General features: G+C 54.0%; 2 protein-coding genes across 5 annotated transcripts in view; one reads left to right on the top strand and one right to left on the bottom strand.

Annotated features, from left to right (window-relative positions):
* Positions 1–189: 189 nt before the first annotated feature.
* PLCD1 (phospholipase C delta 1) lies at positions 190–22,779 on the bottom strand. 4 transcript variants are annotated; one of them, XR_010835007.1, is made up of 16 exons: positions 22,592–22,725; positions 17,652–17,834; positions 14,749–14,913; positions 11,140–11,368; positions 4,316–4,445; positions 3,983–4,214; positions 3,191–3,392; positions 2,898–3,042; positions 2,672–2,821; positions 2,423–2,581; positions 2,023–2,182; positions 1,712–1,828; positions 1,135–1,296; positions 911–1,043; positions 685–834; positions 190–550 (listed from the first exon to the last, which is right to left on the bottom strand). XR_010835007.1 is itself a non-coding variant. In XM_059077325.2 (16 exons), the coding sequence occupies exons 1-16, from the start codon at positions 22,623–22,625 to the stop codon at positions 465–467; spliced, it is 2,454 nt and encodes an 817-aa protein (XP_058933308.1). In that variant the 5' UTR covers positions 22,626–22,754; the 3' UTR covers positions 190–464. The 4 variants fall into 4 exon arrangements, 3 of the variants coding, with proteins under 3 accessions (XP_058933308.1, XP_066861776.1, XP_058933309.1); XM_059077325.2 differs by having other exon boundaries at positions 1,135–1,313; positions 22,592–22,754; XM_067005675.1 differs by lacking the exon at positions 22,592–22,725 and adding an exon at positions 17,989–18,157 and having other exon boundaries at positions 1,135–1,313.
* The window catches only part of DLEC1 (DLEC1 cilia and flagella associated protein), a 113,744-nt gene continuing 106,620 nt past the window's right edge, over positions 16,193–23,316 (top strand). The window contains exons 1-3 of the mRNA XM_059077244.2: positions 16,193–16,364; positions 18,309–18,431; positions 18,746–18,812. The gene's annotated coding sequence lies outside the window, so the exon portion shown is untranslated. The remainder of the gene's footprint in view (positions 16,365–18,308; positions 18,432–18,745; positions 18,813–23,316) is intronic.

The raw sequence follows: 23,316 nt of genomic DNA, 5'->3' as shown, positions 1-23,316 counted from the left end.
CTCCGCCATGCAGGGGTTTGTTTCTTGCTGGCCCCTCCTGCCCAGGGGATAGATGTCCCCCCCTTGCTCCAGTGTGAGGGTGGAGAAGTGGAGAGTGAGGTGCTGGGGCTCCAGTGCTCTGGGGCATGCACACACGCACGCATGCTTTACAGGGATTTTTCTGGTGTCCAGGTAAAGAGACCACAGTACTTAGTCTTATGATTTTTATAAAAACCCTCAACCTAGGGCCCGGCTGGAGGATGGAGCAGGCTGCAGTGTCATTCCTAACGGAATTGAGGACAGCTCCAGGGACTGGGCCAGCTCCTGGGCTCCCGAGAGGCAGCAACACAGACAGTAGGTTGGAGCTGAAGGCGGTGCAGGGCTGCCAGCTCTGAGCGAGAGGTTGGGAGCAGCCCCTGTCCTGCCCCCAGATGTGGACAGAGGGCCCGGTCCGCTCAGGGCAGCCCTCACCAGACTCCCCGAGCCTAGTCCTGGAGGCCCACCTTCACAAAGAGGGTGGCAGACGAGTGCTGGTCTCCGTTCTTGGACAGGAGGTGGATGTGGCGGTATCCTGGCAGGCAGATGGGCGGGGAGGAGCGCACAGGGAGAGTTCTGGTCACTTAGGGAGGATGCTTTGAGGAATAGCTGGCCCCTTCCCAAGAGATGCCTCCCCTCGAGTCGTCCCCTCCCTCCACAAACACTCACCCTGCTTGAGGCTGTTCAAGGGGATGGTGCTCTGGCCAATGAAGTCGTTCTTGGAGGAGGCGTCGTAGTCCTCCACCACAAAGCGCACGAGGGCGAGCTCAGGCACAATCACCTCGAACTCAAACTCTGTGTCCCACCATGGGTTGAAACCTAGGGGTGCAGGCACCATGTCAACAGCATGGACACCAGCTCCAAAAGCCGGGCCCAGCCCAGGCCCAGCATGTACCGTTATTGGTGACCACAGCAGTCTGGTGGCTGGCCACGTCCTGGCCCACGCCATGGATCTCCACTGTCACCTTGGGGTCCACAATTGAATTCTTATTCTTGTTGACTTTTGGCAGCTGCTGCCCTGAGATGACCTGAGGAAAGGCGGGGACAGTTAAAGGTTCAGGATGGTAGCGAGGGGGAAGGGAGGCCCATGGCACCTGTCCCTCCAGTGGCTGGCCATACCCTGACGTTGAGCCGCTTCCGAGCCCACCAGGGCCCCTGAGCCAGGGCACGGGAGTTGAAGGTGGAGTTGGGGTCTCGCAGGAAGGCAGGCTTCAGCACGTACCCACAGGCCCCATTGTCCTGGAATCGGCCCTGGTATACGTCCATCTCTGGCCCAGGTGTCTGGAAGTTCAGGGCTACTACAGGTAGGACGGAGCAGTCACAGGCTGTGGGCTGGCCTCAGGGGCCCCAGAGCCCAGCCTGCTTGGGGTACACTGAGGCCCAGAGTCACACGGTGAGGCAGAAGCAGGGTCCAGGATCACTCCAATGCCTACTGCCCTCCTGCCGCCCTAACTGACCCACCACACCAACCTTGCATTCCATTTCTGGTGCCGGAATTCAAAGGACAAGTGTGCTAACAATGGGATTTCAGATGCTGTATTTGCTGGTGGGGGATATTTCCAGACTGAGATTACCAGCTCCTGAGCCCACAAATCCCTGCATCTGGCTCTGCCTGGGTCCCCAGAGGCTCCTGGCCCCTGGCCCTCCAGGTGGAAACCCTCACCCAGGCCTCCTCCAAGCCCCAGCCAGCCCGTACCAATCTGGCAGCCCCCATTCCACATCTCCACAGGGCTGTAGTTGGAGGAATCCGTTCTCCACCCGGCGGGGTAGATCCTGCTCAGGTGACTCACATTGTAGCGGACAAAGCTGTTTCCTGAGGGGGATGTGGGCTCGTCAGAAGCGGAGGCCTCCGGTGAGCCCAAGCCCCTGCCTACCAGCTCTGTCTGGTAACAGCGTGGGGTGCCAGCTCTGGGCGATGTCCGGAGGGGTGGGAGCCAGTCCTGACCCTGGCCAGCTCAGGTGGTCAGACAGATGGACAGCACCCTGGGGGGACAGGGCCGGGCTCACCTGATTCTTGGAGCAGTCGGAGGGCGCGGTTCTCGGAGAAGGATGCCATCTCATAGAAAGCCTGCCCAGGGGTGCCAGGACTGGGGAAGCCCAGAAAGTGGACGCTCTTGCAGTAAATGACCATATCTGAGAGCTCCTTTGCTAGTCTGAGCTTGTCCTCCTGGGGGCCATGGGGAGGCCCAAGTTAGATTCAGAGGTTGGGGCAGGTGGGCACTGAGAGAGCCAGAAACCCAGATACAGAGAGAACAGAGAGGGAGACAGAGAGAGGGGGCAGAGGGTCTGAATGACAGCCACAGAGAACCCAGACAAGGCAAACACCCCACAGTGTGATGGAGGGGGATGGTGGGGGAGGGCCCCAGGGCTGCCCCCTCCTCTCCTCGTGCCACAGCCCCCCTCAAACCGTGGACTTGTGCTGCACTTGGCTCCTCACTGCCGCGTCCTCCATCTCAGCGGCCTCATCCTCGTCTGACACCACAGTGGCCTCAGGGCTGCCTTCCCCTCCAGGGAGGAAAAGCCCCCCAAGCTTCTTCCCCTTCAGCAAGATCTTCCCCTTCAGTTGCTAAAGGTGGAGTGGCAGCTGGTCAAGACGTAGCTGGCCTCCCGGCCAGTCCGCTGCCCTCTCCTCTGGGCACCCCATCCCATTGGGCACCTCAGGGGAAGGCAGGCTGCTGGTGACGCTGTCCAGTGGCCGATCCAACAGCATGGGGCCCAGGAGGGTGTGCAGATGTTGCGCCATCACACGTTGCTGCTCCAGGCTGCAGTGGTTCTCCAGGGACAGGATGACGGGGTAGGGGGACGCCTGGAGGCCCAAGGGTGGATTAGGAAGGGGGGGTGGGCCCGAGCATCCCCTTCCTCAGGCCCAGAAGCGCGCCCACCTTGAAGGCATAGTCCCGGATGGCCCTGAGCACGTCGCAGAAGAGGATCTTGGAGGTGAAGGTGTAGCCATGATAGATGACCGGTTCCTGGTTGGGCCCATCCCAGCAGTCGAGCTCCAGGCAGCGGCAGCCTTTGCACAGCGCCCTGCAAGTGGGACGGCGGCTAGGCCCCTCAGTCCGGGCTGGGTCCCGCCCAAGTCCCGCCAGGCCGACCAGGTCCCGCCCGGCCCCGCCCCATCACGACCAGGTCCCGCCCGGCCCCGCCCCATCATGCCCAGGTCTCCCGGCCCCACCGGATGTAGGCTTCGGTGCTGCTGGGCCCCGTGAGCTGGTCTTCCAGCAGGTAGGTGTTATGAGAGGACGACACCAGGTAGTGACTGAGCGGCTGGCCCATGTCCTGGTAGACCCGCCGGTGCGCCCGGTTGAAGGCGCTGCCGTCGGCCGAGAGCAGGTACATGAGGAAGCCGTCCTTGGTCATCTGCCGCCGCGTCTTGGCTGGGAGGCGGGAGGCCGGCGCCCGTCAGAGCCCTAGGCTGGCGCCGCCGCCCTGGGGGGAGGGGCCCCCCTTCCCCCCTCCCTCCCCCACTCCCCTCCCCGCTACTCCCCATGCCTCCCGTCCTCAGCTGGTCCTCGGTACTTCTTGGAAGCGGCTAAGCTTGAGTCTCTTGACCAGACCGTGACTTCCCCAGGGTGGGGCCCTGTCTCCTCCTCCTCTGTCCCCCATGCTGTGAGGCCCCCCTGAGGGCAGGGCCTCATCTCCTCCTTCTCCAGGACTGGGCCCCCATCTGACGTCTTAAAGCTTTGTGGCCAACATGGGCACAAAGAGGGAGGCAGGAAAAGTGCCTGCTTTTCCAGCCTCCTCTCTCTCCATTTCCTGGGGGAGGGGTCCTCAAATCCCCTGAAGGAGGAACCAGGAGAGGGTCCCTGCCTCCCATCTGCTTTCCTGGGGCGGAGAAATACTGACCAGGGGCCCTGGGCCTGGCTGAGGCACCCCCTTCCCTCCAGCTCCCTACTCTTGGACTGCCGTCTCCCCAGGGGTCTCCCCACCCTGTGTGTCCCTGGGACTACAGGTCACAGGCCCTCACCCTCCTCGCTGGGCTCGTAGCGCTCAATGAGGGAGAGGGCCAGTGCAGGCCCTGCCTCCTCCTCTCGCTGTTGGCGCTGCAAGAAGATCACTAACTGATCCACCGACAGGGTCTCCCCCGAGCCCGCAGCCTCCTTGAAGGTGAGGTCGATCTCCTTCCTCTGGGTCAGTATCTTGTAGAAGGTCTCGATCTCCTCATCCTCTAGGGAGTCTGTCTGAGAGTGGTCACATTCCTGCAGAGCCAGGACGCCAGGTGGGCAGGGTTCAGAGCAGGTCTCGGGCTGCAGTCAAGGACACACTGCCAGGCAGACCCAGCCCTCACATCCTGCCTCACCCTGAATATCTTTCGGGCATAGCTGTCATCCACCTGGATGTTGAGCTCCTTCAGGAAGTTCTGCAGCTCCTTGAAGTTCATCTTGTTGTCCTTGTTTTTGTCAGCTTTTCGCAAACAGGAATGAATCCAGCTGGGCAAGAAGTAAGGAAAGAACCTAGGAGTCCTGGGACCCCCGAGGTCCCAGCCACAACCATGATTCAAGCTCAGGGTCAACTCCCGGGCCCAGGTAGACTGAGGTCCCCTGTAGACACAGCTCCCCGCAGGCCTGACTTTTGGCACATCCTCATTTCAGAGGGAAGGCCTGGTGGCCCTTTGGAGGAAATGTGACATCCAATGAAGGAGTCATTTTCCTGTTTTCTGGCTTTGAACCCTTTCAAGATTTCAAAAACATTTCTTTTCTCACTCTAAAAGGGTTCATTACAGACAATTTAGAAAATGCAGGAAAGTAAATAAACAAAGCCCCCATAATCCTATCACCCAGGGGTAACTACTGTTAACATTTCAAGGTATGTCCTTTTCAGTATATAATTGTTACCCAATTATAGATATAGTATATATCTATATAGTATATAATTATACTATACACTATATAGTATATAGTGCTTTCTTTTTTAAAAAAAATTTATTTATTTAATTAATTTTGGGCTGCGTTGGGTCTTCTTTGCTGCACAGGCTCAGTAGTTGTGGCTCACGGGCTCTAGAGCACAGGCTCAGTAGTTGTGGTGCATGGGCTCAGCTGCTCCGTGGCATGTGGGATCTTCCCGGACCAGTGATCGAACCTGTGTCCCCTGCATTGGTAGGTGGATTCCCAACCACTGCGCCACCAGGGAAGCCCTATAGTGCTTTCTGACGAAAGCACTTGAGGCTTATTTCATAGGAAACAGCAAATTTTAAGCCACTGATCAGAAGGTAGGGACATCACATGCAAAAACAAAGCCTGGATCATGGTGTCATGATTGGGGCACTTAGGCCTCCACTTCTCCATTCCCTCTATCTCTCCCATAGACTTGACCTTGAGAACTAGAGAAGGAAGAGCTGCATACTACAGTCCACAGAAAACAGAGAGCTAACTATAGAACAAGACAATGGGAGCTCATTAGCACAATGAAAACATGACAGCAGGTTTCAGAAGAAATCATAAAAGAAACAACATAAATCATGCCATATAAACTTTTTAAGATTCTGAGGATTAAATAAAGAAAAACTAAAGTCATCTATCTGACAGACTGGAGGGAGCATTTGCAGCAAAGCCTTTGAAGAATTAATTTTTAAAAAACCAGTATGATGACCCTAATAACTAAATGAGAAAGGGATATAAACTGACCTTTTACAAACATTACTAGTAGTCAAAGTTATTCACAATTTGGAAATGAGATGCGATTTCTTAAACTAAGATTTAGCAACTTAAAAGTATATTACCTAGTGCAGGTAAGGGTGAGGTAAAATGGACACTCAAATCCATCACATGGGCAAAAAGTAAATCAGTACAACCCTTAGGTAAGTGATGGAGGGATAGCTAAAGCTTTCACCTGTTACATCAGTTGACTCAGTAATTCCACTTCTAGGAATCCATTGGTAAGGAAATACTCCTAAATACTGAAAGGTTTTATGAACATAGTTCTTTGCAATGTTATTTATAGTGGTAAAGGAAATGAAATGTTTGACACTAAAAGAATGAATCACTAATTTATAGTCCATCCTTTCAGTGGAATAGTACACAGTCATTAATAAAGCTGTTTATGGAGACTATACTAACACAGGGAAATAATTATGATATAATGTTACAAAGAAAATGGATACAAATGTATAATCTCCACTATTTTTGGCAAACGCATCATCAGGCAAAATGAAATGCAGCCAGAAAAGATTAAAGGGAGAACCCAAATAGTTTCTGGAGGAGGTGGGTTTTCTGGGCCTTTAAATTTTCATTCTAACCTACCCATATTTTAAAATCATTCTAACCTACCCATATTTTAAAATCTTTATTTATATATATGTATGTTTTGTGTAAATATATGTATTTACATTAAAAAAATTACGCTAGAAGTCCAGGTTAAAAAATCAAGTTCAGAGTGGTGCACCCAAGCATGAGGTCCCAGTGCCAACTGCTCTTCAGCAGGCTGGGATGGCTTTATGATCTCAAGGTCTGGGCAGCAAAAGCCTGCAGAGGCCATGAGATTGTCCAGGTGCTTGCCTGTGCAAAAGGAGTGACTATCACAAAAGTGCCACAGAATTGGGCTTTTAAGAAAGCTCAGGGACTTCCCTGGTGGCCCAGTGGTTAAGACTCTGTGCTTCCACTGCAGGGAGCACGGGTTCAATCCCTGGTCAGGGAACTAAAATCCCGCATACCTCGAGGCATGGCCAAAAATAAAATAAATAACAATTGAAATTTTAAAAAGAAAGCTCAAAATCAGGCAGACATAGCCTTGAGAAAAGACACTTAAAAGTCTTTGAAATGCTGAAAAGTACACAGTAAAGGGAGCTAACAGGGTTCAAAATGTGTCCCCCAAAGGAGCTGGATATACATTAGCAATGAATAATCAGAAAATGTAATAAAGAAAATAATTCCATACAGTAGCAACAAAATGAATAAAAATACAAATTCTTTTAATGCATAACTTATACTCTGAAAACCACAAAACATTGTTGAAAGAAATTAAAGATCTAAATAAATAGAAAGATACCCCATATTTGCTGATCAGAAAGAAGACTTGATATTGTTTAATGAGAAATACTCTCCAAACTGATCTACAGATTCAACACAATACCTATCAGAGTCATGCTGGCTACTTTGCAGAAATTGACAACCCAATCCTCAAATTCATATGGAAATTCAAGGGACCCAGAACAGTCAAAACAATCTTGAAAAAAAAAGAACAAATTTGGAAGACTCATACTTCACGATTTCAAAACTTCGTACAAAGTTACGGTAACTAAAACGTTGTGGTTCTGGTGCGAGAAGAGACATTTAGGTAAATGGAAGATAATTGAGAGTTGTGAAGTAAACCCTCATATTTCTGGTCAGTTGATTTTTTGACGATGGTGTAAAGATGATTCAATGAAGAAAGAATAGTCTTTTCAACAAATGGTGCTGGAACAGCTGTATATCTACATGCAAAAAAAATGAAGTTGGATCCCTCACCACACCATACACAGAAACTAACTCAAAATGGATCAAATACCTAAATGCAAGAGCTAAAACTATAAGAAGAAAATATATGAGTAAATGTTTGTGACTTTAGGTTAGATGTGACATCAAAAAACACAAGCAACAAAAGCAAAAAGTAAATGAATTAGACTTCACTGAAACTAAAAACTTTTGTGCTTCAGAGAATACCACCAAAAAAAGAAAAGAACCCACAGAAGGGTAGAAATTATTTGCAGAGCGTATATCTGATAAGAATATTTTTTTTAATATTAGAATATTTTTAAAATATTTAAAAAATGGACCAGATCTGAATAAACATTTCTCCAGAGGAGATATACAAAAGCACATTAAAAAATGGTCAGTATCATTAATCATTAGGGAAATGCAAATCAAAATCACAGTAAGAGACCTATTCAAAAAAGAAAGTAACGGGCTTCCCTGGTGGCGCAGTGGTTGAGAATCCGCCTGCCGATGCAGGAGACACGGGTTCGTGCCCTGGTCCGGGAAGATCCCACATGCCGCGGAGCAACTAAGCCCGTGAGCCATGGCCGCTAGGCCTGCGCGTCCGGAGCCTGTGCTCCGCAACGGGAGAGGCCACAACAGTGAGAGGCCCGCGTACCGCAAAAAAAAAAAAAAAAAAAAAAAAAAAAAGAAAGTAACAAGTGTTGGTAAGGACGTGGAGAAACTGGAACCCTTGTGCACTGTTGGTGGGGATGTAAAGTGGTACAGATGCTATAGGAAACAGTATAGTGGGTCCTCAAAAAATTGAAAATAGAATTACCATATGATCTAACAATCCGACTTCTTGGTATATACCCCAAAGAATTGAAAACAGAGTCTCAGAAAGATACTTGTACAACCATGTTCATAGCAGCATTATTCATGATGGACAAAAAGTGGAAGCAACCTAAGTGTCCATTAATGGGTGAATGAATAAAATGTGGTATATACATACAATGGAATATTGTTCAGCATTTAAAAGGATGGAAGTTCTAACGTGACAACATGGATGAAACTTGAAGACATTATGCTAAGTGAAATAAGCTAGTGGCAAAATGACAAATACTGTATGAGTCCACTTATATGGGGAACTTAAGAGTAATCAAGTTCATAGGGACAGAAAGTACAACAGTAGTTGCCAGGGCCTGGGGGAGGGTGGAATGGGGAATTACTGTTTAATGGGTATAGAGTTTCAGTTTTATGAGATGAAAAGAGTTCTGGAAATGGTTGCACAACAATGTGAATGTACTGAACACTACTGAACACTTAAAAATGGTTAAGATAGTAAATTTCATGTTATGTATATATTACCACAATTTAAAATAAAAATAAATAGATCATAAAAAAAGAACTTAACTACAAATGGGCAAAGGATCTATTGAATAGCTGTTTCTCCAAAGAGATATGCAAATGGCCAATAATCACATGTAAAGATGCTCAACACCATTAGCTATCAAGGAAATGCAAATCAAAACCACAGTGAAATGCCACTTCAAACCCACAAGGATGGCTATAATTTTTTAAAAGGCAGATAATAGCAAGGGTTAATGAAGATGTAAAAAATCAGAACTCTCAGACACTGCTGGTGGGAATGTAAATTTCCTCTTTGGAAAATAGTTTGGCAGTTCTTCAAAAGGTTAGATATATAGTCAGCACAAGACTCAGAAATTCTAGGTATATACTCAAGAGAAATGAGAGCATATGTCCACACAAAAACTTATACACAAATGTTCACAGCAGCATTATTCAGAGAAGCAGAAACCCAAATGTCCATCAACTGCTGAATGGAGAAGTAAAATGTGGAATGGCCACACAGTGGAATATTATTAGGCAAACAGAAGGCATGAAGTACAAACACAGGCTACGACATGGATGAACGTTAAAAACATTATGCTAAGTGACAGAAGCCAGTTACAAGAGACTGTATGATTCCATTTATGTAATAGGTCCAGAAAAGACAAATGTATAGAGACGGAAAGTAGATTAGTGGTTGTCTAGGGCTGGGGGGTTGTGGGGAAATGGGGACTGCTAAAGGGCATGGGGTGTCTTTTGGGGGTGATGGTTGCATAACTCTGAATACACTAAAAAGCATGGACTTGTACACTTTAAGTGGATGCATTATATGGTATGTGAACTATATCTCAAAAAGCTGTCATTAAAAACAAACAAACAAAAAAAAGGAGCTGGTGCTGGTTCCACCCTAATCCTACATACCAGAAGGCTGATAACTTTGAACTGTAGACTGCTGTGTTGCTGTGCACCTAGACTTTGAAGTGAATTTGTTTCAAGCCCGCAGGCTGGCCTGCACACCAGGCCTGGGGGAATGTGATGACTCCCCAAAGAGTGGCACAGGATATGGGGGCAAATGGGAGTGTATCATGGCCTCCCAAACTCCCAGAGAGAAACAAATGCAGTTAACTCTAGGAAACACTAAATTATCCAAGACTAGGTCTCCCACTGAAGCAGGCAGCTCCCCACAGCCTCCCCACTCCATGCTGGTTACATAGGGGGGATGAGGGACTTCAGGGGGCTGCATTGTTGTCTGGCCCTTGGGTCAGAGTAGACCAAAGAGGGCTCCAGGTACCCTCCCTGCTTCCTTTGTGTTCCCCCCAAATTCATATGTTGAAGCCCTAACCCTCAATGTGATGTATTTGGAGATGGGGCCTTGAGAGACTTAGATGAGGTCATGAGTGGGGGCCTCATGGTGGGATTAGTGCCCATAAAAGAAGAGACACCAGAGGGACTTCCCTGGTGGCGCAGTGGTTCAGAGTCCGCCTGCCAATGCAGGGGACACGGGTTCGAGCCCTGGTCCTGGAAGATCTCACATGCCACGGAGCAACTAAGGCCATGCGCCACAACTACTGAGTCTGCGCTCTAGAGCCCGCGAGCCACAACTACTGAGCCCGTGTGCCACAACTACTGAAGCACACCTGCCACAACTACTGAAGCCTGTGCGCCTAGAGCCCGTGCTCTGCAATAAGAGAAGCCACCGCAATGAGAAGCCTGCGGACTGCAACAAAGAGTAGCCCCCCACTCGCCACAACTAGAGAAAGCCTGCGGGCAGCAACAAAGACCCAATGCAGCCAAAAATAAACAAATAAATAAATAATAAATTTAGTCCCTTTTTTTTTTTTTTTTTTTTTTGCGGTACGCGGGCCTCTCACTGCTGTGGCCTTTCCCATTGTGGAGCGCAGGCTCAGCGGCCATGGTTCACGGGCCCAGCCGCTCCGCGCCATGTGGGATCCTTCCAGACCGGGGCCCGAACCCGTATCCCCTGCATCAGTAGGTGGACTCTCAACCACTGCGCCACCAGGGAAGCCCAAATAAATAAATTTATTTTTTAAAAAAGGAAAGAAAAAAAAGAAGAGACATCAGAGATCTCTCTCTCTCTCTCTCTCTCTCTCTCTCTGCCATGTGAAGACAGTGAGAAAGAAGGCAGCCATCTACAAGCCAGGGAGAGAGCTCCCACCAGAACCCGACCCTTCTGGCACCCTGACCTTGGACTTCCAGCCTCCAGAACCGTGAGAAAATTAATTTCTGTTGTTTAAGCCACCCAGTCTATGGTATTTTGGTATGAAGACCCCAGCTGCGTGTCTTCCATACCCAGGTTGTCCTGGGGAAGACCATAGTCAGTATCCACCCGCTGGGCCCGGACCCACTGCCACCAAAAGGATACTGCCGCAGCTTCTGCTGCTGGGCCATGGAGGCCAAGTGATGGACGATCTTGCGCAGGCCCTGCACCCAGTGCTGGGCGTCGGCGGGTGATGGGGCGATGAGGTCTAGAGTGTTGCGCAGGTCCTTGAAGACGATGGAGAAGCAGCGGTCCTCAGGCACGTCCCGGGCAAACTTCTCCAGGCCCTCTGAGCGGTGCCCCATCCGCACCTCCTGAATGTCCTCGATGGAGACTGCAAGAAGGGGGTGGAGGTGGGCAGAGAGAGCCATTAGGGGCCGGAGGATGGGCGGAGTGGGGTACAAAAAGCGACTGAGGTGGAGAAGGAACAGGACACAGCTGTAGCGTGCAGAGTGGAAACGCCCAGGCAGAGAGAGATTGACTTTAGGGTGGGGAAGGGCACCTAGGGTCCCAGGCCTCCTGTTTCTGTGCTGGGAGGAAGCAGGGACCCTGGAAGAGGAGTGGGGCAGGGCAGGGCTCTCAGACAGAGGTAAGGAGAGACCATTCTGGAGCTTGGGGCCTGTGACGGAGAGGAGGCCACACACTCTCCTGTCGTGCTTGACTTTGGGCCCTTCGCCTCCCTCAAGACAGCCATGGGAGCCTCCAGGCCCCCCTTCTGACAGAGGGAGAAGTGCTTGTGTCAGGGGAGCAGCCAGGGCCTTGCCCTGCATGTATCTGTGTGTCCTGAGCTCAGGGAGCCCCTTGGTAGGAATGGTGCTCCAGGATCCCAAGAGGTAGACTGGAGGGTGCCCCTGGGGGTCTTAGATGACATCATTCTGCCCTTGGGAACCAGGGGCGGGGGCCGTCCTGTCACAGCCCAACCTTCCAAGCTTCAGGGAGCAGCAAGGCCCTGCTCCCCTGCCTTGAACCCCAAGGTGCCCTCCCTGGCCTGGCTGGGAGGGGCTCATGCTGGGCCTCCCCACGTCAGGAGCCACGCTCTCCCCTGCCCCATCCTGAGCCATCCACGTCCATCTTTCCTGGGTCTAGACCAGCTCTGGCTGAAAGCCTGCCTGTCCTTCCTGGTGGTGGCCTCCTGGCCACCTGCAGGCCCCAGATGTGTGGCATGTGCCTGTCTGGGAAGCGGGGTCTGAGGTGTGAGACATGCGAACCCTGGGCCATGTGAAATGCAGGGGATATCCCTGCTGAATCGCTCCACTCACAGCCTCCCGTGCCCCTCTAGGTCCCACACCAGCTGCAGCTGCCCCAGCCTAGGAGTGGAAACCGGAGGCCTGGGCAGCGGAGGCCAGCTCCCGCACCGGCACCGGAGAGAGAATCCAGACGCCTTCCCTGCTGATGATAATCCTTGTCTGCCTGTGGGAACCAGAGCTGAGGGAGGCTAGTGGCGTCGGGATGGGGGCGACTTACAGACCAGGAAGCAGAGGCAAAGAGAAGTGGGGACTGCTCCCCTCCCCCATCTCCTGGCCTTAGTTTCCGCAGGGTGGGGGGAGCATAGTGGAGGGCAGTCTCACTGCTCACTCAGAGGAGGGAAGCAGCCCGATGGGCATGCTCAGCCCAGACTTGTCTCTGGGTCTCTGACATGGAAAAAGGCCCCTTCCGGCCACGCCCCTCACCTGAGCGCACCTGGTGCCCAACCCCCAACCTGTCACCCCCGTGGCCCCTCCTGTCAGGGTGCAGGCCCCTCACTCACGGCCCTTCCTCGTTCTTGCCCCTGCACCTTTGCTCACACTGGGTCTCCTGCCCTTGTGCTCCCAGCTGTCCCGGTAGGAGGTTCCCAGCTCACCAGCCCAGGTCTGGAAAGGCCCACATCTCCCACTCCTCAGTCTGCCCCCTGCCCAGCCCTGCCAAGTGCTTGGCTCACACTGGGAACCATGCACGTGTACTGGCTGGGGGGTGGGCTCCCAGGAGTCCCCAGGGCTCTGTATGATGCCCCATTCCCACGGTGCCACCAACCGCCAGCGTCAAACAGGAAACCCCATATCAGGGCAGAGGCCTGTGAAGGAACCTGGCTGGAGCCACAGACAGAGGCAAGGGCCAGGTCACTCCTGTGTTACGTGGCCAACAGGCACGTAGGGTAGTTTCCTGAGAGTGCTTCAGGCTCCATCCCCTCCCACCCTGCCCTGCGCTGCTCAGACCTCCCATGGCCCACTGCCCCCAGGACCCAGCCGGGCTCTCCGGGCTCTCCACATCGGACCCTGCTCCTGTCCTGCCTCCCCTCTGGCCTGCCACAGGCCACACCTTCTCAGGTTTCTGTCCAGTGTCCTGGGGCCTGGCAGACCCTTCCTGAGACACCCTCAGTGGGCTGTCCCTCCCTTTTGTCCTGCCCTCTTCCCACCTGGGCCCTGTCACCTGTGTCTGGTCTCACTCCCCAGAGACCTGCCAGTGGGCTGACCTTGCCTGCCCCATCTCCACAGCCGAGGGCAGGTGAATGGGTGAGGAATTTCCAGGGACTTGGACTGTGTGAGAAACCCAGCTGCAGTGATCCTTCTCTACCACCAGCCACACGTGGTTATTTAGATATAAATTAGTTAAAGTTCAGTAAAATTAAGAATTTGTGGGACTTCCCTGGCAGTCCAGTGGTTAAGACTCCACACTTCCAAAGCAGGAGGCTCAGGCTCAATCCCTGGTCAGGGAACTAAGATCCCACATGCCATGCAGTGGCACAACCAAAAAAAAAAAAAAAGAATTCAGTTCCTCAGTCACACTAGCCACAGTTCAAGTGCTCAATGGCCACAGGTGGCTAGTAGCTGACATATTGGACAGCACAGATATAGGACATCCCCATTAACATAGAAAGTTCTTTTGGATAGCTTTGGTCTAAAATTTTCCCACCAAGTAAAGGTGCAGAGGGAACCTCTCATTTTACAAAATTTTTAGGGCATTCTGTGTAAAACGGCAGCAGCAGTTGGCAGAACTTTCTTCCTAAGACCTTGCAGGAGGCACTGTCCATCTGCAGGCCTGAGCTTTGGACCAAAGGACCAAGAATGGTCCTTTTCTAAAGCTTCCAGAAAGCCCTCAGGCCCGCAACCCCAAGGGAGCTGCCCAGCCATGGCCTCTCTGTGCAAGTCCCAGCCCTGCTCCACCCCAGGCTCCCTGTTCTGGCCCCAGCCCAGGGAGGAGCTGCCTCCTGCAGCCCCACCTCACATCCTGGCCACTGATACCTGGAAGGGACTTATCTGCCCCTGGACTTTGGGCCTCACCACACCTGGGCCCTAGTCCTCCCTCCTTCCCTCCTTCCCACAAATGTCTGGGTGGATACCTGGGAATTCAGGCCACACTGTCCAGCTCCCTCCCTACTTGGGAGCCTGGCTTTCCCCATCTGTGGTCATGGCTATGGAGTCCCACCCCCAAAAGGCTTGAGCATCTCCATCTATGGTCCTTGGTCCATGACTGCCCTCTCTAGCCCAGGCTAGGCCTCAGTTTCCCTATCAGTGATTTAACTGGCTCCTCTCCCCAGCCCTGGCCAGCCTGTTTCCCCATATCTGGTCCTGTTTGCATGACCGACCTCTGCCCCACCAGGCCAGGCCTCAGTTTCCCTACCTTTTGTCCTGGTCCACGACTGACCTCCAGCCCCACCCCACCCTGACCAGTGTCAGTTTTCCCATCCAAGCACAGGTGCAGCACCCTGCCCCTTCCCCTGCAGCCCAGGGCACTCACACAGCTGGGACTCTGGGGTCCGCATGACCTTGTGGGACTCCTGCCAGATGGTCTTGCAGTCCTCCTGCAGCTTGTAGAAGCGTTCTCTCCGCCATGAGTTGGACTTCACCTTCAGGAGTTGACTGCCCTTCAGCAGTGCCTCTAGGTCCTTGTCATCCTGTAGGCCTAGGGGGCAGAGCTGGTAAGATGCTACCTCCTCTAGAGTCCCTGCTGCCCCAGGCCCCATGCTGGCCATGCCCACCACTGGACCCTCTCAGCCCATTTTTCACCAGCCTCATCCTCAGCTCTCTGTTCACGTCTCCCTCTGTCACCCTTGTTCCAACCTGATTCTGGAGCCCTGCCTTCTCCAGGAAGGCATCTCTGATGCCAGCTGAGGCCACGCAAACCTTTGGACACCCACCCACTCAAGGCCACACTTTATACACTATGACCTGCCACCCACAGCTGAACGGTCAAAGAAGAGGGCAGCTAATTCAAGAACACCTGGTTCCTGGGTGACCAGACCCCTAGGAAATGGCCTGGCTCTGAAAGACTTAGTGGGCTCCTCCTAGGGGTCAGAGTGACCTGAAGGAAGCTGGGACCAAAAGACCACCCTAGCCTATCATCCTGGCCACATGGAGTCCAGCAGCCAGCTCTATTCAGAGCGGATAGACTACCTCACCTCACTTCTGGCCCCAAAACAAAAACTCTGTGGCTTTTCAGCAATCTTTATCCTTCTGGTCCAGCAGAGTGGTGGCATCAGGAACCGTGCAGGTCCAGTCTGAAGGGCCTGTGCCTAGGCCTATAAGGCTTTTCCTTTCTGAACCCAGATCCCCAGCCCCTGATGGGCTCTCTCAGTTTATCCATGACCCCACTCCCTATGCCCCAGCCAGCCTGCTCTACACACACAGGACCTACAGACTCTTCTGGACCACTTCCCTGGGTCTCAGCCACCCATCCCCTATCCCTCCCCAAACTCCTGCTTCCAGTGGAGACACAGCCACGTGCTAACAGCCCCCCACACCCATGGCTTCAGGAAACCTTCCCTCTCTGTGCCTCTATTCCCCCAACAGCACTGGGTGAGGAGGTGTCTCAAGGCCTCCTCAGAGGTGAGTCTGATGTGACCTTCCCCCACCTTGGTCCCAGCTCTGTCCACCCCCTGCCTTAGTGTCAGCAGTTTCCCTCCAGCCCCAGGGGAGGCCCAGTGAGGGAGGATGGGGCTCCTGCAGGATGTCCTCAACTGGTGGCTGTGGCTGTGGGGCTCAAGAGGTGAGGCGGGGAAGGGTAGTTCCCAGCTACCAGAGGAGAGAGCTGCTCTCAGCCTCAGCTCAGCCGGGGGATTCCACTGTCCTTTCCAAGGCTGAGGTCAGCTGGGGGGGGGGGGCATCTCCTTACCCTCTGGCTGCACCGCCCCCAGGCTAGGGCATCAGGACAAGCCACTGCGCCAGGCACAGATGGGAGCCAGGGGCACAGGGGCGGAAGGTGAGCCCCACCCTCCGGTTCTGGAAAAGGCTGTGAGCAGATGACATGTTCATCCTGTCCTGGAGCCAGACTGCGGCCCTGTCTGCAGTCAGGCAGAGATAAGTCCCCTGGCTGCCGACATGGCTTCCTTCCGGAACACAGACCTCGGTCCCAAGGTGGGTCTTGATATTTTGGTGGCCCTCCAGGCCGCTGGGCAACCTAAGCAGACACCTCCATCTTTGAGCCTCATTTGAGGCCCTTTTGTTTCTGAGGCCTCTGGGCTGCCTGCTCCCCCACCCTTGCTCCCTTAGCACCCAGAAGGTCTATGGGCACCCCTTCGCCCAGCCCCACTCACTCAGCTGTAGCACCTTCTCCTCCTGTGGGAGGATGGTGCTGAGGGGCCTTTGAGCTCAGGGGCCCCTGGGTTGACCTTGCAGCCTCACCAACCTGCCCGGGCTAGTGGCACATATGGGGAGTGCAGAGGGGCTACAGTGCTAATAGGAGGCTGGGGGTGGGGGCTGTGCCAGAAGCCCTGCCCATGTACCTAGGGTGAGGCCTCATGGAAACAAATTGTGTCTGGAACTCACAGCAATACACAGCTACACAGATATAGCCACACACATACACAGCCACACACACCACACCACCATACTCATCACACACTGCCATACACAACCGGGAAGAGACAATGGGTCACACACGGTGACACGTATTGTTACATGGAGTCACACACAGCCACACAACGTACAGTGCCAGAACATCATCATCATCATAATAGCAGTCACCATAATAATAATAATAATAGTTCATGTTTGAATAAGATCCTGTTCTTAGCACATGTATTTAATCCCTCCAACAACCCTGTGAGGAAGGCACTATCATTGTTCCCATTTTACAGATGATGAAACTGAGGCTCAAGGAAGTTACATGGTAGAGTAGGGACTCAGAAGCTTGCCCACAGGGCCAATGCTACGAAACATTACCTTATACAGCCACCACTCAGGGGCATGCTGCCACAAAGAGTAACAGCAGAAAACCCATAGAACACACACACCGTAACAGAGATGACAGAATCAGTCACCTGGGTCACCCACAGTCACACATGGTACACAGCATAACCCTGGATTGCACACTGTCACACTGGTGCCACTTGATTACACAGCATTGCATATCATCATTGCTGCACAGTGGCCCCCACTACCATACAAGTGACAAAATCACCACTAGGTTTGTAAACAGGATGGTTTGGGGGTGGCAAGGCACAAGGGTAACCAATCCCACCCCCCAGTACTCACTCCACATGCCATCCCCACAAACACAGCTCCACCGTGGGTCGCACACTCACAAAACTAAACAGGTCCAGTCCCTGAGATCAGGAACATAGAGTCTGCGTCCTGTCCCAGCTGCCTTCCCAGCCTCCGCAGATCTCGGGGGGGGGCGGGGGGGCGCCCTGCATCCCTTACCCAGCCTCTGCTCATTGAGAGCTGCCACCTCGAGGCTCTGCTCCTGCAGGTAGAGCTCTCTGGAGCGGCTCTGGCTCCGGCTTCGGCGCCTGACCCCCAGGCACTGCATGACGTTCCGAAGTGCCCCCGCCGCCTGCTGAGCCAGGCCCGGGACAGTGGGGCGTCCAGAAGGCAGCCCTGGCCCTAGGAGCGGAACGGCCTCCTTAGAGGGGAGCAGGGGCGGAGACCTGGAGTGGATGGGCGGGGCTAGAACCCGTGGGGGCGGGGCAGTGAAGGGGGGTAATGGCTCTAGAGGCGGGACGATACAGAAATCTGTGCTGAAGGGGCGGGGCCATACCCTAGGAGGCAGGGACCGATGCCCCCAGGAGGTGCGGCGAGAGCGGAATCAAGGCGGGGAGAGGCGGAGGAGGAGCCGGGGCCGGGAGGTGAAGTGGGACAAATCCATAACCCGGGAAGCAGATCAGTGGTGAAAGTCAGAGCCCAGAAAGAGGATTGGGGCGGAGCCAGAGCCAAAGAGGTGGGGAGTGGGAGGAGCCGAGTCTGCGAGGCGACGTGGGGCAGAGGTACCCAGGAAGACGGGCGGGGGCGGAGCCAGGGCCCAAGGCACAAACAGGGGGGGAGGGTCCCTCACTGCAAAGGCCTTTTGTTTTCGGGCAGGGAGGGCGGAACCTCGACTTTGGAGGCAGTCCTACCAGGGGGCGGAGCCTGAGCCGCGAATTCTAAACGCTCAGCTGGAGGCCTGGCGGAGGACTGGAGGGCTGGGCAAGATTGAGCCGGGAGGTAAGCCCGGCAGGGCGGCAGCCTGGGCTGCAGAGTCGAGCGGACAACCGGGTGGGGCGGGATCAGGAGCCGGGGATGGAGCCCGGGCCGGACAGCGGAACCCGCCAAATATTTTACCTCAGTTACTCAACGAATCCATTGTGACTCAACGGGCTGTTGCCTCACATGTAAACCTCAGGCAGGCCTGTTTCCTTCTCCGAGAGTTTCGCTACCTGAGCGGGATAATCTCCAAGGCTCCAAATGCGAATGGAATTCTTGAAAAAATGCTGGTCTTAAAAATGAGTCTATTAACACAGGCTTGCTTTGATAAATAGGTGAGGAGGACTCCAACTCCATATGAAACTGTGCTGCCAGTGTGCTTGGAACAGTGGACCCTTTCATGTAAGTTACGTCTTGCTTTTCATTCACCCAGCAATTATTTATGGAGCCCCTACTGTGTGCCAAGGTCAGGACACCACCCAGAGGCCTGACTCACTCCTCTCTTTTACTCTCTGCCTCTGAATAGTTCCTTCACTCGCCTCACCGCAGCTCCAGTCACCAGCATTGACAGTGAGTCACTGGCAAAGCCAGTTATTAGCACAGACAAGCACAGCAATAGTAACAATAAACTAAAGTGCAGAGTAACTTGCCTAAGGTCACACCTCGGAGAAAAATAAATCATGAGAATGTGTGTTAATGTAGATGGCCTGGAATATGGGCAGAGAAATATTGTTCTTCATTTGGAGCTGAGGGAGCTGATTGTAAGGGGAACACCTGTTTTACAGAAACCACGTGATGGTTTAATGGTTGAATCAGAGGGCCAAGGTCTCCCCGAGGACCTATGGATAGAATCACATCTCAATACAATTTGCTTCCTTTGAATTCTTATGTATTTTATTTTATGCATTTAAAAACATGATCCTAAAAATAAATAAATTAATTAATTAAATAAATAAAAACATGATCCTGAGAAGGGGTCCACAGGCTTCACCTAACTGCCAAAGTGGTCCAGGGCGCAAAAAAGTTAAGATCAGTGTGGATCAGTGTGTGTCTGTGTTGTGTGGGCATGGAATCCCAGGGACAGACAGCTTTGAAACATAATTGAGGAGGGTAGGGGGTTGGCCACCCCAAATTGCTATGATGGATCTGGAACCTTTATCTCTTGGGGGTACTGGCTTCTTTGCCAACCTAGAATTCCTATGCCCACCAGTGCTTTATCCTCACAACATCCCCTATCAGTAGGTATTGCTTTCCTGTGGATGAGAAAACAGGCCCAGACAGGCAAAGGGACTTGCTCAGGGTCACAATATAAGTCGAGGCAAAGCTAGGACTGGAACCCAGGTCTAGGACTGCAGCCCAGGTCTCCTGGGACCAAGATGAGGCCCCTCCTACACCCTACCTTGCACTTTTACTAATGCCAGGTTTTATAGTGGGGCGGGAGGGATTCAATGTTTGAATAGTTAGTGTAGGTGGAGGTGGATGTGTTCAGTGAGGGGAGAGCTTTGGGAAGTTAGGTCTTTTTGTGTACATCTGGGGACCTGCTGGAGAAGCCAGTGCAGGCCTGGCTAGAATGGAGCAAGCAAAGGAAGTAGGGTAGGGAAGGAGGCCAGGGGACTACAGCATCAGCCTGAGGGCTTCAGAAGCACCAGAAGGAGCTCCTGATTCTTCTTTTTTTTTTTTTTGGCCTCACTGTATGGCTTGCAGGATCTGAGTTCCCCGACTAGGACTCAAAGCCCGGCCCCTGGCAGTGGAAGCATGGAGTCTTAACCACTGGACTGACAGGGAATTCCCCAGGAGCCCTTTGATTCTTAAACACAGTTCTGGTCACATATTTCCTGGCTAGGGACTACCTTATTCCCCCTCATCTCACAAAGTACTCACATGACATGGTCACATGGGGGGTGGGCCTCCTGTACCTGCTGGTACTAGGCACTGTTCTCATTATTGCCTTGTATGTCTTAGCTCATTCAATCCTTACTGCAATCCATGAGAGAGGTAGTGTTCTTATCCCCCATTTTTCAGATGAGGAAACTGAGGCACCAAGAAGTCAAGGGATTTGTCTAAGATGAAAAAACTAAGACTTGAACCCAGGTAGTCTACTTCCATAATCCATGTCTGTATACTACAGTGCCTCTGCATGCATCTGGGGCGAGGACAGAAGGGACATCTCTTATCTAGGTGGCCCCCATACCCCCCCAGGCCAATGGAGGGAGCCTTTCTGCAGCAGACCCCCAACTGCCCAAGCCAGAAAGTGTGTCCAGTGCTAGAGGACCCAAAATATGAAAGAGATGCAGACTCTCCAGTGGAAGTGTAAACAACCTGGAACAGCGCAGGGCACAGTGACTACACCCGTCCATCACCAGTTCTCCTTGACAGATTCTTGCTTGCCAATATGGTTTGCAGGGGGAACAAAAGGCAGTTAAGGGACGTAATTTTGGGTGATGAGCTAGAAGCAGCAGGGCCTTCAAGGAGACAGCTTGGGATTGCACTGTTCTTGCCAGCTCCGCAGGAAGAGCTGGACTGTCAGGCACTTGGGAGGCAGGTCTCAAACACGACGGACCAGGGCTGCCAAGCCCATACCACAAAACTGGGAGGCGCTGACTGAGCCTCCACATGGCTTCCTCTTCAGGGAAGATACCAGGGCTGCCCACAGACAGAGACTGGACAAAGGCACAGATGCCTGAGGATGGAGCCCATTCTAACATGAGCTAAGGCTACAGCTGTAGCCAGAGGCGATCAGCGGGCTTGTAGGAGGTCTGAGTGTGAAGCTGGCACGGAAGAGGTGGCAGTCTGCAGGGTACACAGTACTAGCTAAGGGATGATGAGAGAGAAAGCAGAGATCTCTACTGTGATCCTCTGAGCTGCCCAGCCTCCCTTCCTGCCAGTGTGGTGGGAGCATTGAGACACTTCTGTCCTGAGAGGAGAAGAGGGCCCCCTGGAAAGGTCAGGGATCCCATGACCCAGCTGAAAGAGTTTGCCTTGAGGCTACTGGTGTGAGGGTAACAGCTCTGGGCACTGAGCAAGATCTCCCTGGGCCATGGGGACCAGGTCTGGGCCAACCAGGAAAATAAGACAGACTGGGCACTGGCTGAAAGGAACGCCTCCGAGTGTCCCTGAATTCCAGAGGGTCTCTAGTGGACAGCTGGAGGGCTCTGCCTTTCTCTTTCCCTTCTGTTATCTCCATGCATGGTTTAGGTGGATAGGTGGTGGGCACTAAAGTCTCCGACTCCAGAGGTACTAGAAAACAGCGGGAGATCGGGTTAAGCAGTGATTGGTGCAAGAGAGGCAGGGTTTGCTGAACTGGCAGATGACCTCGGGGGCAGGAGGGCAAAGCACGCTAAAAGTGGGTGAGTCCCCAGGCTGGAGCAAAGAGATTCCAGGTCCAGGTTGGGGGCCCCGTGCAGCTAGGAGACCTCCAGTCCCTGCAGTCCGGAGCCCGCGACTGCTCTCTCTCCTGGAGAGACAGCGATAGGGCAAGGAGCTGGCCCAGACTCTTTCCCGGTCGGTCGGAGAAGACAGGGCTCGGCAGGACAAAGTGGGGAGCGGCAGGCAGTTAGAGCTGAGACTCAGGCCTGTCCGCCAGGAGGGTGCTCAGATCGGGGCGATCGGGCTGCTCCTCCCAGGTCGGACGTCGCTGACTAGGATCTCTGCGCTTACTGCGGCGCGGCCCGACCTCACTTCGCACACCTCCTCGCCCCAGCCTTCCCACCCCGCCACACCTACGCTCCCTGACGCGGTCCAGGCACGCCTGGGCTTTGGGGAGCCTCTCTGGGCGGCCCGGGCTGGGCGAAGATAACTCAGTTTTTCGTGAATGCTGGTTCCTTTCCTCCTCGGTCCCTCCGAGCGCGCCGGACCCTGGAGCCCACCCTTCCGTGACTAGGATAGGGAGAGGGGGAGTCCCCAAGGCGGCAGGGCCGGGGGTCGTCTTTAGGGAAGTCTTCAGACTCGCACCCCTCTTCTCCCCACCGGCCGGGTCTGGGGAACAAGCCTGGAAACGCCCAGGGTTGCGCCCGGCGGTCCCGGGTGGAGATTTCCTCCGTGCGACAAAAAGGATGAGGGGCGGACCCGGGGCGGGGCGGAGGGCGCCCGAAGGAACCGGGGGTCCCCCTCCCTGGGCCGGGATCGGCTCTCCTCGAGGTCGGCCCAGGCGGGGTCCCCCCGCGAGCTGGCCGAGTACTCACCGTGCAGGGTCAGGAAGTCCCGGCCCGAGTCCATGCCCGACGGACGGCGCGGCGGGGCGTGGGGGGCGCCGCGGGACACTCGTCCGCAGCGACAGCGCGGGCTGCCTCGGGTCCGAGAGGAGTGCAGGGGAGGGACCCGAATGGACTGCGGAGGGAGGACACGGGAGGTGCGTACGGGACTCCGCTCCGCCCCCCGCCCGCGCGCACCCCCGCCCCCTGGGCCCTCCAACCAGAGCCTCTCCCCGCCCCTCCTGGGGGTTGGGGAGGAGGGCGGAGGTGGGGGTCGGGACGCCGGGCCATCCCTGGCCCCAGCCTCTGGGCGCGTCCCGGCCAGAAATAGCCGGATCCCTCTGGCTTCCTCCGCCGCCGCCACCCACAGGCCGCGGACCCTGTCATTATTGCCGGCGGCCCGGCCCCACTCCCTGCCTGTGGGCGCCTCGCCGGGGTTGGGGTGATGCGCGAAAGAATCTGGAGCCCTCCTGGGGCAGGGACCGCGTAACGTTAGACGCCCAGCCGGGCTGGTGCGAAAGGGAGCCTCGGAGTCCAGGCGCCACAGCCGCAGCTCCCCGGATGTCTGCTTTCCCCTCTGCAAAATGGGTGCAAGGACGCGAGTGAGGAGGTCCTTGGAGAGGCATGCCTGGACCTAGTCTGGAGAAGGTCCCCTCCCGGCTCGCTGGGAAGTTTCTAACCCCAGAAGTGCCCTGGGCGGGGGGGCTGGGGCAGAA

The sequence above is a fragment of the Kogia breviceps genome, chromosome 10, assembly GCF_026419965.1.
Source record: "Kogia breviceps isolate mKogBre1 chromosome 10, mKogBre1 haplotype 1, whole genome shotgun sequence".
NCBI lineage: Eukaryota > Metazoa > Chordata > Mammalia > Artiodactyla > Physeteridae > Kogia > Kogia breviceps.
This window is presented reverse-complemented; position numbering and strand designations above follow the sequence as displayed.